The following is a 14,391-nucleotide window of genomic DNA, read 5'->3' as shown; positions in this document are numbered from 1 at the left end:
AGCTAAATAATATCTTAAGTAAATGTTGATTTAATACGATTTATGTAATTTTAATCGTTTCAGAACAACAGGAAAATATAGAAAAGTTAGAGAGATCATTGAAGGAGATGAGAGAAAAGAAGCAAGAACTCGAGAGCAGTCTATCACAAATAGAGGTGGGAATAATTATGCTTTTAATATTATTTTATTTATTTCTATTTTTAATTAAATTATTTATCATTCCTTCATTATTTTTTTATTAAAGAAGAGTAGTTATTGCATGTTTAATAATTAAATTTGTTTTTAAGTTCTTATTAAGATATGATTAATTAAAATATGTTTAAATGAATCACAAAGTAAAGTCCGGGTAGGAAAATTTTTGTTCACGAGCTTTCACGTCGAAAATGGCCTGAAACAAGGAGATGCGTTGTCCCCATTATTATTTAACTTTGTGCTGGAATTCGCTATAAGGAAAATCAAAGATAGCAACCAGGGCCTAAAATTGAACGGTATTCACCAGGTTATGGCATATGCTGATGATGTAAACTTAATAGGGAATGGTAGGAGAACAATAGAGAGAAATGCAGAGATCTTATTAAACGCTTGCAAGGAAATGGGTTTAGAAGTAAATGCAGAGAAAACTAAGTACATGGAAGTGCGTCGGGACCGTAATACGGCAAATTGTGGATGCGTTAAAATATTAAATAATACTTTTGATAAAGTGGATAGTTTCTAATATTTAGGATCAATATTAACAGACAAAAATCATATTCACGAAGAAATTAAATGTCGATTAAAAGCAGGGAATTCGTGTTACTATTCGGTTCAAAATCTCTTGTCGTCGCGAATTATGTCGAGAAATTTAAAGCTTAAAATATATAAAACGATAATTATGCCTGTTGTTCTGTATGGTTGCGAAACATGATCCCTTACTCTGAGGGAAGAACATGGACTGAAAGTATTTGAGAACAAGATTATGAGAAGAATATTCAGACCCAAGAGGAACGGGAATGGGGGAAACTTCACAACGAGGAACTAAATAATTTATACGGTTTACCCAACATTGTTAGGGTCGTCAAGTCTAGGAGGCTTAGGTGGGCAGGTCGTGTAGCTAGAATGGAAGAAAGTAAAAACGCTTTCAAAGTGTTAGCGGTAAGACCAATCGGAAAACGACCATTAGGAAGACCTAGACGCAGATGGGAGGACAATATTAGGATGGATCTCGCGGAGATAGGAATACAAAGTAGAAACTGGATCCAATTAGCTAAGGATAGAAGTCAGTGGAGAGCTTTTGTGAACGTGGCATTGAACCTCCGGGTTCCATAGGCCATAGAGTTAGTTAGTTTTATGTTCTTAATGTTTTGGAATTAAATTTATGATTGCACTGTATAATTAAAATTAAAATGACACTCACAAAATTAATGTGTATATATGTATAATATAACTATAAAACATTCTGAAAAACATAACACTTTATAAACATTATGGGAATTACAGAACCACCCCACATTTATTGGAAAAAGGGTCCATACATGTAAGCACATGCTTACATATATGCTTAACATGTGTGGAAAGGATGTATACTAGTGATTCTACTTAGACTTATTTTTTGACCAGAAATTCTTACTTTTCCTATAGAAGAGTTTCTTAACAGAAAAGATGTTAACTTGGTTTACAACTGTGATTTGGCATCTAGCGATGCTCTGCGAGCTTAAAAAATTGAGTAATCAAACGATGAATCAAACCTTTGGATCCATCAGACTTAATAGAATTAATCATATTATTCATATTTTCAAAGCTAACACTTAAAAACACTGTAAACGTGCTAGCGACCATAGACTAGTGTATCTGAACAAACATGCCGCGACTTGTCTATACATGGAAGTATTAGTTATTAATCCTGTACTATTCAGCTACCAGCGATTCTCAGAAATTCGTATTTTATAAATAAATAGTTCATTAACAGTCTTATAATATTGGATATCTCGTTTCACTTGGAAACATTCAAATATAGGTTGTCTTAACGGTTTTCTCAAAATGGCTGGGATGATTTCGTTTATATTTCATTAATATTTCGTTAATAAGTCAGCAATTCAGAGTAATTATTATTTATCATAAAATTTCTCAAATAGTATTTTCCTTTTGGGTGATTTTTTTCCCCGACGATTTGCCCAAACACTATTGTAGCGATTTTGTTTATATTTCGTAAACAACTATTTATTAATAATTCTAGTATATGATGTGTGTGTCAATTCTCGTGGAAAATGTACAAGAGTGAGCTTTGCCTGTACAGTTTTCTCGTAAACAGCGTAGACGATTTCGTTCATGTTCCATTATTAAAAATATTAATTATATTCGTAAGTCCAACAGTATACAGTAATACATTCGTCGTACAAAACTCCAGATAGGATAATTTACTCGATCCAGAGTAGTTTGTGGTAGTGATTTTCTCGATAAAGGCATCAGCAAAGTTCTTCATATCTTATATATAAACATTTCGTTAAAATTTTACAATAGGATGTTGAGTCACTTCTATCAAAACACTCTGGAAAGAGTACTTTATTGATGGTATATCAGGGCTCATAGCGACTCTCTTTTTTAACTAAAAGTTACCTTTTTTTTTTTTTTTTTTAATTTGTCACTAAAAGTTACTTATTTTGGGAGGTAAAGTGACATTTTCGTAAGATTTATGTTTTGCATTGGCAGTTTTCTAAGAAAAATATAAAAATAATTGGAAAAAGGCAGAAATTGGTTTGTCATTACTCTTCTGAAAGCTTAAGTGTTGCTGCCACATGTGAAACAGTCAGCTTTATTCTCACTACAGCTTTTATTCTTTCTAAAGCACAGTGGATGGTTGGTGGATGCTTAAGCTCTCAAGGTAGGGTTGAGAACCCATCTGTGTCTATTCTTTCTTCTATCATAATAGTCTTAGTTTTCTCTCGTAATAGTTAACGCTCCGCTCAACGTTGTGTGTGTGTGTGTGTGTGTGTGTGGTTCATCATGTTCGTCTTATGTTATGCTTCTTGTATGTTCTTCTTAAGAGTAGGTGATGAATTTGAATATTTCATGACTTTGAGAACTCTCAATGCTAAGTTAAATATAATGTCTGAGATAAAGAAATTCGGAAATAGGCCAGAACTGGTTCCACTTACTCAGAAGCTTCTTACATATGCTAAATCTGGTTACTGTAACTACAGAGCATACTTTGAAAACCTAAGAAAGGAGGAAGCTCAAAAAGAAGAACTAAAGGAGAAAAGATGAAAAAAAAAGAGAGAGAGGTGATGGAGAAATTGACAAAGAAAAAAAGGGGCATGATGGGATTTTGGTCACTTTTAACTATTTACAAGAGACCAGACTACTATGAGCCCTGGTATATGATTTTCTCTAAAATGGTACTAATAATATATTAGGTATAAATTAATATTTTGTTAGCAGTTCCACTACGTGGAATAATTCATTTCCCTTACAGAATTTCAGAGAACATAACGTACTGATAGAATGAGTTCTGTTCAGATTAGTTTTACGCTAGTGAATTTCTTCGTCTTTCATCGGTACATACACACACTTCAATAACAATTTTCTAATATACTATAAGGTATAATCTATTTTTCAAAAATGCTGCTAGAGTAATGTCGTTTGATCGACTTTTTAAATGTTTATAAGACGTTTGCTCATGTTTAAGTAACAATCACATTACCAAACATTTCATTAATTTTGCATAATCCGTTTCTTTAGAAAATAATAATAATGATAAAATAAAGGTAGGATGTAATTTTTTTTAGCAAAGTTTTGGGAATATTCCTATAACAGGTTTGTTCATATGTTTCTAAATACCTCACTCATAATGTTACGGTAACCCTACCTTTTATTCTATATTGATATATTGATGTTGGTGTATTACCTTATGTCCGTGGATTTCATGATTTGCTTTCGTTTCCTTGTGCGTTATCTTGTTCTTAAAATTACGTTGTTCAGATATGTACGTGAATTGCAATGTCAAAGTTGTCCTTAGCTTGTTTTTAGTTAACGTTTGTTCAGTTTTTTGCTGTGTGTACTAATGGAAACTATTTTCTTATCTTGGGAATAGAAGTCGAACCACACGCATAAACTTCAACGTGCAAAGTATTCGTATCTCTGGAACACTGAGCTTTGATGGATCTCATTGTTATAAACTTATAACAGCGTAGATTTTTAATGAGAAACAAGCAAAAAGGCTAATACTCACCGCATAGAATAGCCGAGTTTTCCTCTACATGTAGGAAGCGCTTTCGGAAGAATCTTCTTCCATCATCAGCTTGCTTAAAATTCAAAAAGGATTTAAAACATGAAGGAGAATACGGAAAGGTAAAAAATAGTAAAAGGATTAAGAAATGTAAATCACAAATCTTCTGTCAAAAATGCAGGTAAATTATTATTCAAACTAAAAGATAAACAGTAAATTCTGAACAGTTAGTTATAAAAGGAAAACCAGAAAAGCAGTAGCCCGCTTGTCACCAGTAAGGTGTGCAATACGTTGGCCTACTTCTTTGATGAAATTGAGCCCTTCGAGGCCCCAAATGCCGCTCGATTCAATGGCTACGGGCACGAACTATCGAGCAGATCTTTATATTTTCTTCTTTTCTCGCATTCTCTGCGGGCTGCAATAGCTCCTTCTCGAGATGAAGAAAGAGTGAGATTAGATGACGCGAAAGTGTCAGAGCAGGTGAAATCCCAGAGAAGAATCCTTCCTCTCTTCCATAGTACCAGCATCATGCCATCTGGTCTTTTGCCATCAGATCTGTTACACTCCACAGGTTCACGAACAGATGGAACTTCCGCCGATGTGAGTGCTCTCCAGATAATGTCATTCACGTTCGAATGCCTCACATGTCTTCCGGAGCTACTTATACAAGACAGACCGTGTAGACCATTCTGCTTGACTGATGCAACACATTTAGAGCAGTTGTGTAATTCACAGATGTCTACTCCTACGCGAAGTGCAACTGCAATACGAAAATTTTCGTTTGGAAGGTGCAATCCTAGGGTGTGTGAAGGTAATGCCTGTAGCCAAGCACCTGATATTGGTGAAGAGGACGCGAGAAGTCTAGCCTTTTCCTCTTGACTGTCTGCTTCTTGTAATAACACTGATTGATATAATTTGATGATTGGTTTGTTCCAAATTGATTGCGAACTTCTGCCCGTTATTTCAGGAGGGCTTAAACCAACTAGGTTAGGCTAGTCAGATATGCAAGACCTCCAGAATCAACTGGAAGGGAGAACAATCTGTCAAAAATTACATCCATAAAGGGAAACCTATACTTAATTTGAATAAAGGAGAAATAAATATGATTTGGAGTAATGTTTTTGCTACGTAGTATCGCCATCTGGAAAGCAAGAAAAGAAAACAGTGAACATCAGTGTACAATGACAGTGTGAACCTAATCCCATGCGTTTAATTTAACCTTTTTTACCTTTCCGTATTCTTCTTCATGTTTTAAATCCTTTTTGAATTTTAAGCAGTCTCATGATAGGAGAGGGTTCTTCCGAAAGCGCTTCTTACATGTAGAAGAAAACTCTTTTTTTTTTTTTTTTTTCGGTGAGTATAAGCCTTTTTGCTTGTTTGCTTGTTGTTCTCATATTGTCGCAATATTGTGATAACTTAGATTTTGTTCTAAGTATAGTTACATTTAACTAGCTACTAGATCAACCATCTCTTTTGATTGCTAATTTTTGTTTTATGACCCTATGAAAATGGAGATCAGAAAGTATACAACCGTTTTACTATTTGGGAGAGTTTACTTTCAGTCCGGTATAGTAGTTTGGTGGAAATGGAAGAAAGTAGAAACGCTTTCAAAGTCTTGACTGGAAGACCAATCGGAAAACGACCATTAGGAAGACCTAGGCGCAGATGGGAGGACAATATTAAGATGGATCTCGCAGAGATAGGAATACAAAGTAGAAACTGGATCCAGTTAGCTAAGGATAGAAGTCAGTGGAGAGCTTTTGTGAACGCGACATTGAACCTCCGGATTCCATAGGCCAAAGAGTTAGTTAGTTAGTTATAGTAGTTTGGTGCATAAATTATAATGCAAGATCGCTAGCAGACACTGGCTCTTCTACATCATTTTCCTTCTAAGAAAACTAGATTACATGACGTCACAAGTCATGCCTTGTTCATTTAGTTTCACTTCCCAACACTACAAAATCATTTTACTTTTATCCCCACAACTTATATTTAAATACAATTTTTGTTCCTGTAAATTTCTATAAATATATTGTACAAACCTTTCTCCTCTTTCACTAGTGTTTTGTTCTAATTTTCTTGGCTCTTCACCGACAATCATCGTCATCCAACGTTGATAAATAGTGTGAAATGACCGGCTTTTTTTTTTTTTTTTTTTTTTTTTTTTTTTTTTTTTTTTTTATCGTCTCTTTCTTTGTGTTCTGCCAACAACTCATTGGGTCTTCAAAGCTGAGTTTTCCTGTTTCATGCTATTAGCGCATTCGTATTGTAAATAATTTTACGAACGCACTAACATTACGCTGGTTGTCATATACTTATTGTGAAAATTCCTTTGTTCTAACCATTGTGTAATTTCTGTATTTGTAGTTTGATAAGACGCTGAAAGATTCTTCTAGCACAGCTGAAAGTAAACTTCGGAAAGAACTGGCGGGGAAGGAAGAGGATCTACGCTTGAAAGATCAGAAAATACAAGAATTACAGGCAAGTTTTTTCTTATTTACAGTAACTCGAGTATATTTATTAAGAAAATATTTTTTTCTTCGTTATTTAAAACTTTTTCGTTAACTTTAAAATTTAGAAGTAAACTTTTAAACTTGTATGTATCTTCAACTATTAACTCTGAATATACAGCGCATATAGAAATGACACACATTGAATATACTTAGAGGCACGAGTTTTCCGCAATGCGCGATAAAACGAAATGCGTCAGAATTAAGTAGTTTTCAGTTTCTTAACATTTTATGATATTCTGTGTGTGTTTTCATTGCTTTCCATTGCGCAGTAAAACGCGAAATTGGCAGTTTTGTGCGAAATTTCTAACAGTACGCTAAATAACGCCAAATTTTAAAAATACACTTTCATTAATTTAAAAACGTCAGTTTTCTGCTAACGAAACGGTAGAACGTGGCATGAACGGTGCATTTTGGGTGATTCGGACACGGCTATAGAGAACGTCGTATGAACTCTTGGCAAGTGATTCGTCTGGAAACTGCAGTGTAGAGAATACTTTGAATGGAGAAAAGTTCCGAAGTGTTGATTGTTTGAAGTTTGTTGTAAATGCAGTTACGTATATGTGACTTCAAACGAGCAATGCGAATTGCGAGAATTTTTTTTCCAAGTGTAGACTGGTGATAACTGGCAAACGTAAAACAATAAAGGAGGAAAATGTAGTATGCCGGTGCTGTGCCATCAGTTGTAGCTCAGAGTAATCTCTAAAAATACTTATAGAATAAAGTAACTATTGGGGATGGAACTGATGCACAACACGGTACTTAACAACTAAATTATGATTGAATTTAAATAAAATTCAAATGTTTCTAATTTTGAAAAATGACTAGTAGGGAAAAGGCGAGAGAGAGAAATAGGTTATGATTGAAAGATAAAGGATGAGCACTAGCCTGATAGATCCATCGAGACTGGCGTCGTCCTAGTCATCTGGAATGATGAATGTTTTCCCTTGGAGTAGCCTGGATAGCTGGAGACAGTCAACACCTGGATCTCTATCCTGTTGATCTGCAAGGGGCGTCGAGTTCTCTCATCTTCATGCGTTTCCAATGATGTTTTCCCACCTCTTCATTCCACTACTCTGCTAACAAACTTAAAGGTGTCTGCGGCGATGAACCGACAGAAATGTACTCTTGACTTATGGAGTCTTTCGTCCTCCAGTGGTGGGATCTGTTTGTCTCCGATGATCCTGCACCTATCTTGATCGTGTGTCCAATACCCCTTGTTGTTGTGTCCCCCTTGGTTTTGTGTCACTGAAGAATGATGACTTTGGAGTTCAAAGAATCGGGAAGTATCAGGCTATGCTTGAAGGTATACGGAAAAGCAATGAGGAAACTAGTCGTGTTTATTAACAAATATGCGTTTACAAAAGCTGTCTGAGAATGTACAATCTTGATCAAAGTTTCCTTCCGATGAATTTTCAAAAGTTCATGATTCTGTCGTTGATAATGCAATTTAATAAAATAATAAAAATTAGCGAATTAAGTTAAGAGTTTACACATGGTCACTTCACATCTAATACTCAGTTACTTCACAGTAGAAACATGTAATATGCTTATATTTAATGCTTAAATGTAACTTGTGCCTATCTGTCTTCAGCAGACAACAAAACTTGCCTATTTATAGTAAGTTTAGTTACTGATTTTCCTTCAGTTTGATTTTAATAAATATATAATTTTCTATAAGTGAAATTTACAATGTCAAGTGAAATATTCAGTGTTTTTTGTTTTTAGGTAATTAATGGTTTATTTCTGTAGTGATCTGTGAATAAAAGGAACAGTTGTTAAAATGTCAGGGAATATATTTCCCACAAGAGCTACACAGTGCGAAACGTTTTCGGAAAATGCGATAAAACGCGAAATATGAAAAACGAAACGCGAGATTTTCAAATTCTTAGCGCGAAAAACACGTGCCCCTAAATATACTAGGTGATAGTATATGTAAAAATAAAGAAAAAGTTCCAAAGTTCTAATGAACATGCGTATGTGTGGAGCTTCAGCTCGTGTCTGCGATTTCTAAATAGTGTAATACCATAATAATGTGATTTCCCTTTTGTCCGAAAATCATCGTACTAGGTAGTTTTACCCAGGTATTATTTCTTCTTCAGTAGATTCCAGTATTCTACCGTTATCTTAAAATGAATGTAAATGTATTGTATTGTTTCAAAAATACTCATTGAAACAAGAACAACAAGCTATAAAGGACTTGCTTTGTTATTTTTATCTGTACTGTTACGTTGTACATTAATTTAATTAAACGTTCGTTTTCATTACCAAATCTATATTAAGAAATGGGACTAGTGTTTAAATCCGCTTATCACATTGTAAGTAGGTTCCAATCCGCTTATCATATTGGTATTCGAGGCAAGTATTATGATAGAACCCGGTATCACGCATTAGCTCTTGGCCACGGAGGGACATTTGTCTGCGCTGTGCGCGAAATTTCATATGCGCACTATATACTCAGTTATGGGAGACACGGTGGCTCAGTGGTATAGCGCTTACCTCTGGTGGGTAGGGTCCCTGGTTCGATCCACGACCAAGTAAGTTTGTGGTGGACAACATTGTGTCCGTGGGTTTCCTCTGGGTACTCCCGTTTCGTCCCGCTTTCTCATTCCACCAATTCTTGCATCGCCATTCATTTACCTTAATCATTCGTCTCCCTTATTCTAAAGGGCATAATCGCGGGACGTTAAGCTGAAAAATTTCATTTCATTTCTTTTTTTTGTGTGTGTGTGTGTGTGTGTGTGTGTACGCAGTTTTAGATATAAATATTCTTTCACAGAATAGGTACTTCCAGTTTCTTTTAACGCTTGTTTGCGTGTGTAAATTACAAACATTGGCTAATAATAAATGAGAAAAAGCGTTACATGTTCATTTTATTAGCCTTCTTATATCGTAATTAAAGTACTGCTAGATTGTCTCCCATGTTTATTGTCTTGTTGTTATATCCAGTGCAAAATGGTGGATGCTGTATTTGGATTTACTGTTGATAAATATGTTGGTACATTAAGTGGAATTATATTTATAAAGTCACGGGTCCAATAACTTTTTCGTTCAGTATAAGTTAACATTAGTTTCAATTTGTTTTTGACTTTTAAACTGTTTTATTCATAGGTATGGGAAGTCTTGTAAATGGCCATACCGTTGGTCTTTCCGTCGACAGATATCAGAGCAAAAACGAGAATAGGTAGCGAATATATATATATATATATATATATATATATATATATATATATATATATATATATATATATATATATTGCAAATAAGACTAACCTAGGTGTAAGATCCCGGATATAATTTATATCAGTATGAAGATCAATTTCTGTACTTGACAGTAAAGTACAAAGTATAATGTATCAGTAACCAGAAAATTGAACAAAATATTTCAACAGTTAAAAAAGTGAAGCCTCAATTCAGGTACTATGTATTACTATGGCCAGCTGCACTCTTCGTGTTACGCATGAAGCTAAGAAAATAAAATGAAATTTTTAAGTTTTACGTTCCATAGTTATGGCGATTAAGCTAAAGAAGACGGTGATAATGAGATATTAAGGAAATGATGGAATAAAGAAAGTGATACGAAACGGGAGAACCCCGAGGAACCTCACGAACACGGTGTTTGTCAACCACAGAGTTCACTTGGCGCGAACTGCAATCGAACCAAGAATCCCATATACCAGAGGTGAAGGTTCTACCACTGAGCCATCGCGGTCCACGAAGCTAAAAGTAAAAAGAATAAAACATACAATTTGTCAGTTTTATCCGCGGAGTTGATCAAACTAACTCGCGGGCCGCCATTTGGCCATTATAGCAATAGGAGTAAGATTTCTGAGCTGTTGGCATCTATGGTCATTTAGTCCGTCACGTATATGAGGGATGACGTCCCTCGGCGAACACACTATCCGGGGAAAGGAAGGAAGCGGCCTGGGACCATTATGTTACGTACCATCGCCTGGTGTGAACGAGTGAAACCCAGGAAAGGCGTAACTCAAGATGGCTGCCCTGAAAAAAGCTGTTACACTTTTTGGACCGAGTATCCCCACCGGGAATCGAACCTGGGACCACTCGCACCAAAGGAGAAAGCGTTGGTGACTAAGCCACGCGGGGCAACTTGGCCATCACAGCATTAAAGATTAAACCTCGTTAGTTCTTTCTAGTAATAATTAAAACAGAAAGAAAATTTTAGTGTATTATTAATACCTGCAGATTATCTATTACGTGAAATATTTGTATACGTTTTTATCTAGTGGTGATGAACGTTGTTGTAATCTTCAATTACCTCTGCAATATTTCTGTGGTAAATGCTTAAAAGTGTCTGCACGCGAGTCTTATTGGATTATGCTTAATATGGCGTTTTTATTCTTTGTTTTTGGCATTTGCAAGAGCTGAAGCATTAATTGATAAATAATTTATAATTAACTTCATTATTTGTTATTTATTTGTTAAGTTTTCCTTCTGTTGCAGGATCGGGTGCGTCGTTTGACAGAAGACTTGGATGCTGCGAAATCACGTACGGAAAGCAGTTCGAAACCATCTTCTGGCGATGTGTTTTCGGCGGTAAAACAAGTAATGAATCGTGTGTACCACATATTACGAAGTGAATTTTTGCCAGATAAAATGTACGATGGAGCGGAAATAAGGAAGATTCTAGGGACTATAATACGAGTAAGTAAAACTTCCTTGCTTTCATGAGGAAACTTAGGAACTTTGCGATTTAAATATGTGTTATGTGGAAATCTCTCTCTTTGTCGAATTCTTACTCACGTATTTATTTATCTATTTATCATTTCCAAATAGAGTTTTTTCCAGTAGCTATACAGTTAGATACACAATATAGCGAAATAGGCAAAATAAATTTTGCTGAAATTGAGGTTGCGGTACCCCAAATGAACTTAAGCGAGTTCACTTTTATCATATTTTTAATATTAAAGAAATAGACAATTTTGAGTAACATGGTCTCTAACCACTATCAGTCGTCTCAGCTACCACCATATGTCCATGTTCTAAGGCTCCCCAAAAGCATCACAAGAACCAAGATTGTGTAATTTGCGCGTGTTTTTTATCCATGCGAAGTATCCTGTCAGCCTAAAATGTCCTGATCTATGTGAGAAATGGGAATTCTATTTTTCCTTACGCCATATATCATCTATAGTTGTGAATTCAATGGCAATTCAAAAACTGGAAATTATACCGAGTTGAGAATCGAATCGGTATGGAAGGCTTAGATTATGGGCTCAGATTTTTTCTTTTTTATTTAGTCTTTGAAATGCCGTTGTGTTCTAGTTACTTCAGACTTTATGCTATGCGATCCCACTTCCAAGTATCGGAAATCAACGGTTAAGTCGCTCTGTCTGCCTGTTGACAATTATCAGAGCAAGAACAGTAAGAGATATCTAGAAGCGATCTGCTGGAATCGATTCAACATCCGAAGAATAGGTTCCATCCCATCTATTAGCTCTATATTCAAACCAGAAGACCAGTTAAATTTGTCATTTCCGGTTTAAACGTTAATGGTCATACTATAGAACAAATACTGTAATATACAGCGGCAAGCGGTGTTTTTTTTTTATTGGAATCGATTCAACATCTGTAGAAAAGATTAACTTCTTTATCTGAATCTCTCTATTAAATCCGGAAGTGGTAGAAATTTTCTACTGCTCAGTTTCAGTATTGATCTTCATAGAGCAAACACGGTATGAGGTAGCAAAAAACTGTCTGTTTGAATTGATTTTGGATTCGAACAATAGGTCCCATTTAGTCCATTACACATCTAGCAAACCGGAAGTAATAGAAATTAACCATTTCCGGTTTTAACGTTGGTCACCTTAAAACAAAAACGGTAATAGATAGCAACAGAGATAACGAGAAGCAGTTTTTTTTTTTCTTCTTCAGTCGATTAAGCGTCCGAAGTATATATACTCCATCACCGACTTAATTTCTGTAGTTCAAGTGGAAGTTGCAGAAATCTTCTATCACTTTCGATTGGAATATTAATCTTTATACAACAAGGAAGGTATGTGTTAGCAAGAAATGGCTTTCTGATATGGCTTCAGCTTCACAAGAAAGTTCAGTCTCTGATCTTATTCCTGTATTACAGCTAAAAGATTACAGATCTACGACCACCAGTTGGAGTATTGAGTTTGCATAGTTTGGAAGTCTATCATAGTTTCGTAATGCGAAATGAAAATCACTTGTTTACTACAGGTACGAGTCTGTATTTTACAGTTCCACGTTGTATATATTTGCTTTTTCGATGCGGCTGTTTCTTCGTCTGTTTGTTGACAAAATAGTTTTCTCAAATTTTGTATTCGAAAATGTGCAGCCAGAGCTTATACATGCAACGTAATGACCAACTTCCGTCTGAACTGCAGAATCAGAAAATTATACTGTAATAGATTTTTACTTCTAGGAGCTTTGTTAACAATCTCGAAATTGGAAACTTTGTGGTGGACAAACACCGTGCTCGTGGGTTTTCTCGGGGTTCTTCCGTTTCCTTCCACTTTCTTCATTCCACCATTTCACTCATCTCTCATTATCACCTACCGTCTCCTTTAGCCTAACCGGCATAACCATGGGACGTTAAACTTAAAGATTTCATTTCGAAATTTGAAAAAAAAAAACTTTCAAGTGGGGTATTACTTTCATCATTATTCTATTTATTTACTAATTAAGTTGTTTCTGTTTGCAAGTATCACGTCCAGGCATATATTCACATTCACTTTTAGTGTGATTATTGATTACATCTTTGAGCTTATTCTTTTAATAAGACTTCTGCTTATCACCATGTCTTCGTCGTATCTTCATACTCACTTTTTGACTGTTTTTTTATATGATATACGTGATGAGAAACAAGCCTTCCTCCTTACAATAAATTGTTTATAAAGTTAAACATTGCAGTGCTTTAAGTTTACTCAACAGCTGCTTCGTATTTTAGATGTTTAATTTCGACGCCACTACTGAGAGTAAACAAATCATAAATCCAGATTACTTCAGTATTAGTGTATATTTCGTTCCGTGAATGTGCTCTAGTGAAAATTACGAACCGAACACAACAATATTAAATAACTATGCGGAATTACTTATAATTTTTGGCAACAGCAAAAACAAGAACATATCTTTATTGTACTTCGATTGCAGGAAGGGAGCAAAGAGGCTAGTATAAATCACATCTAAAAATAATAAAGAATTTGAAAATACTTTTCGATATTGTATTACGTTATCAGAAGTTCTTAACTTTCACTTGATGTTTGAGCTGGTGCTCATTTGTTAAGAAAATAACATACAGGATATATCGAAAGTCCAGCCCATAGACCGACTTCAGAAGAAAGAAAAGAAAAAAGGAAAGAAAGTAAAGTTGTTGAAAATGGTTTTCGATCTAAAATGGTTTAATTTTGAGTTCCATACTGGTAGGACTCTCAATGACAAATGAAAAAGCAGTATCACCAGTTCAATAGGCTGTTCCCGTGGGTACATACCATACCAACAATACAAAACTGTTGGAAAACTTATTTGAGGTGCTGGAGGTTCCCTCACACACAAGTGTCAATTTACACGCTCGTACGTTCTTTTCGAACAGCCTACAGAACTTGAAACATTGCTTTTTCATTTAACATGGTGCACCTTACCAGTATAGAACCCAGACGACTTGTGCGATTGGAAAATTTTCCATTTTAGATTGAA

General features: G+C 35.2%; 1 protein-coding gene across 1 annotated transcript in view; it reads left to right on the top strand.

Moving 5' to 3' along the window:
• LOC145690180 (FK506-binding protein 15-like) overlaps window positions 1-14,391 on the top strand; it is a 112,822-nt gene that overhangs the window by 77,533 nt on the left and 20,898 nt on the right. The window contains exons 14-16 of the mRNA XM_081764816.1: window positions 64-155; window positions 6,569-6,682; window positions 11,176-11,376. Coding sequence (XP_081620942.1) covers window positions 64-155; window positions 6,569-6,682; window positions 11,176-11,376 — 407 coding nt within the window. The remainder of the gene's footprint in view (window positions 1-63; window positions 156-6,568; window positions 6,683-11,175; window positions 11,377-14,391) is intronic.

This window comes from Thermobia domestica, chromosome 7 (assembly GCF_964235325.1).
Source record: "Thermobia domestica chromosome 7, izTheDome1.hap1.1, whole genome shotgun sequence".
In the NCBI taxonomy this organism is placed as follows: Eukaryota; Metazoa; Arthropoda; class Insecta; order Zygentoma; family Lepismatidae; genus Thermobia; species Thermobia domestica.
The sequence above is the reverse complement of the archived record's forward strand: the minus strand, read 5'-3'. Positions and strand labels throughout refer to the sequence as shown.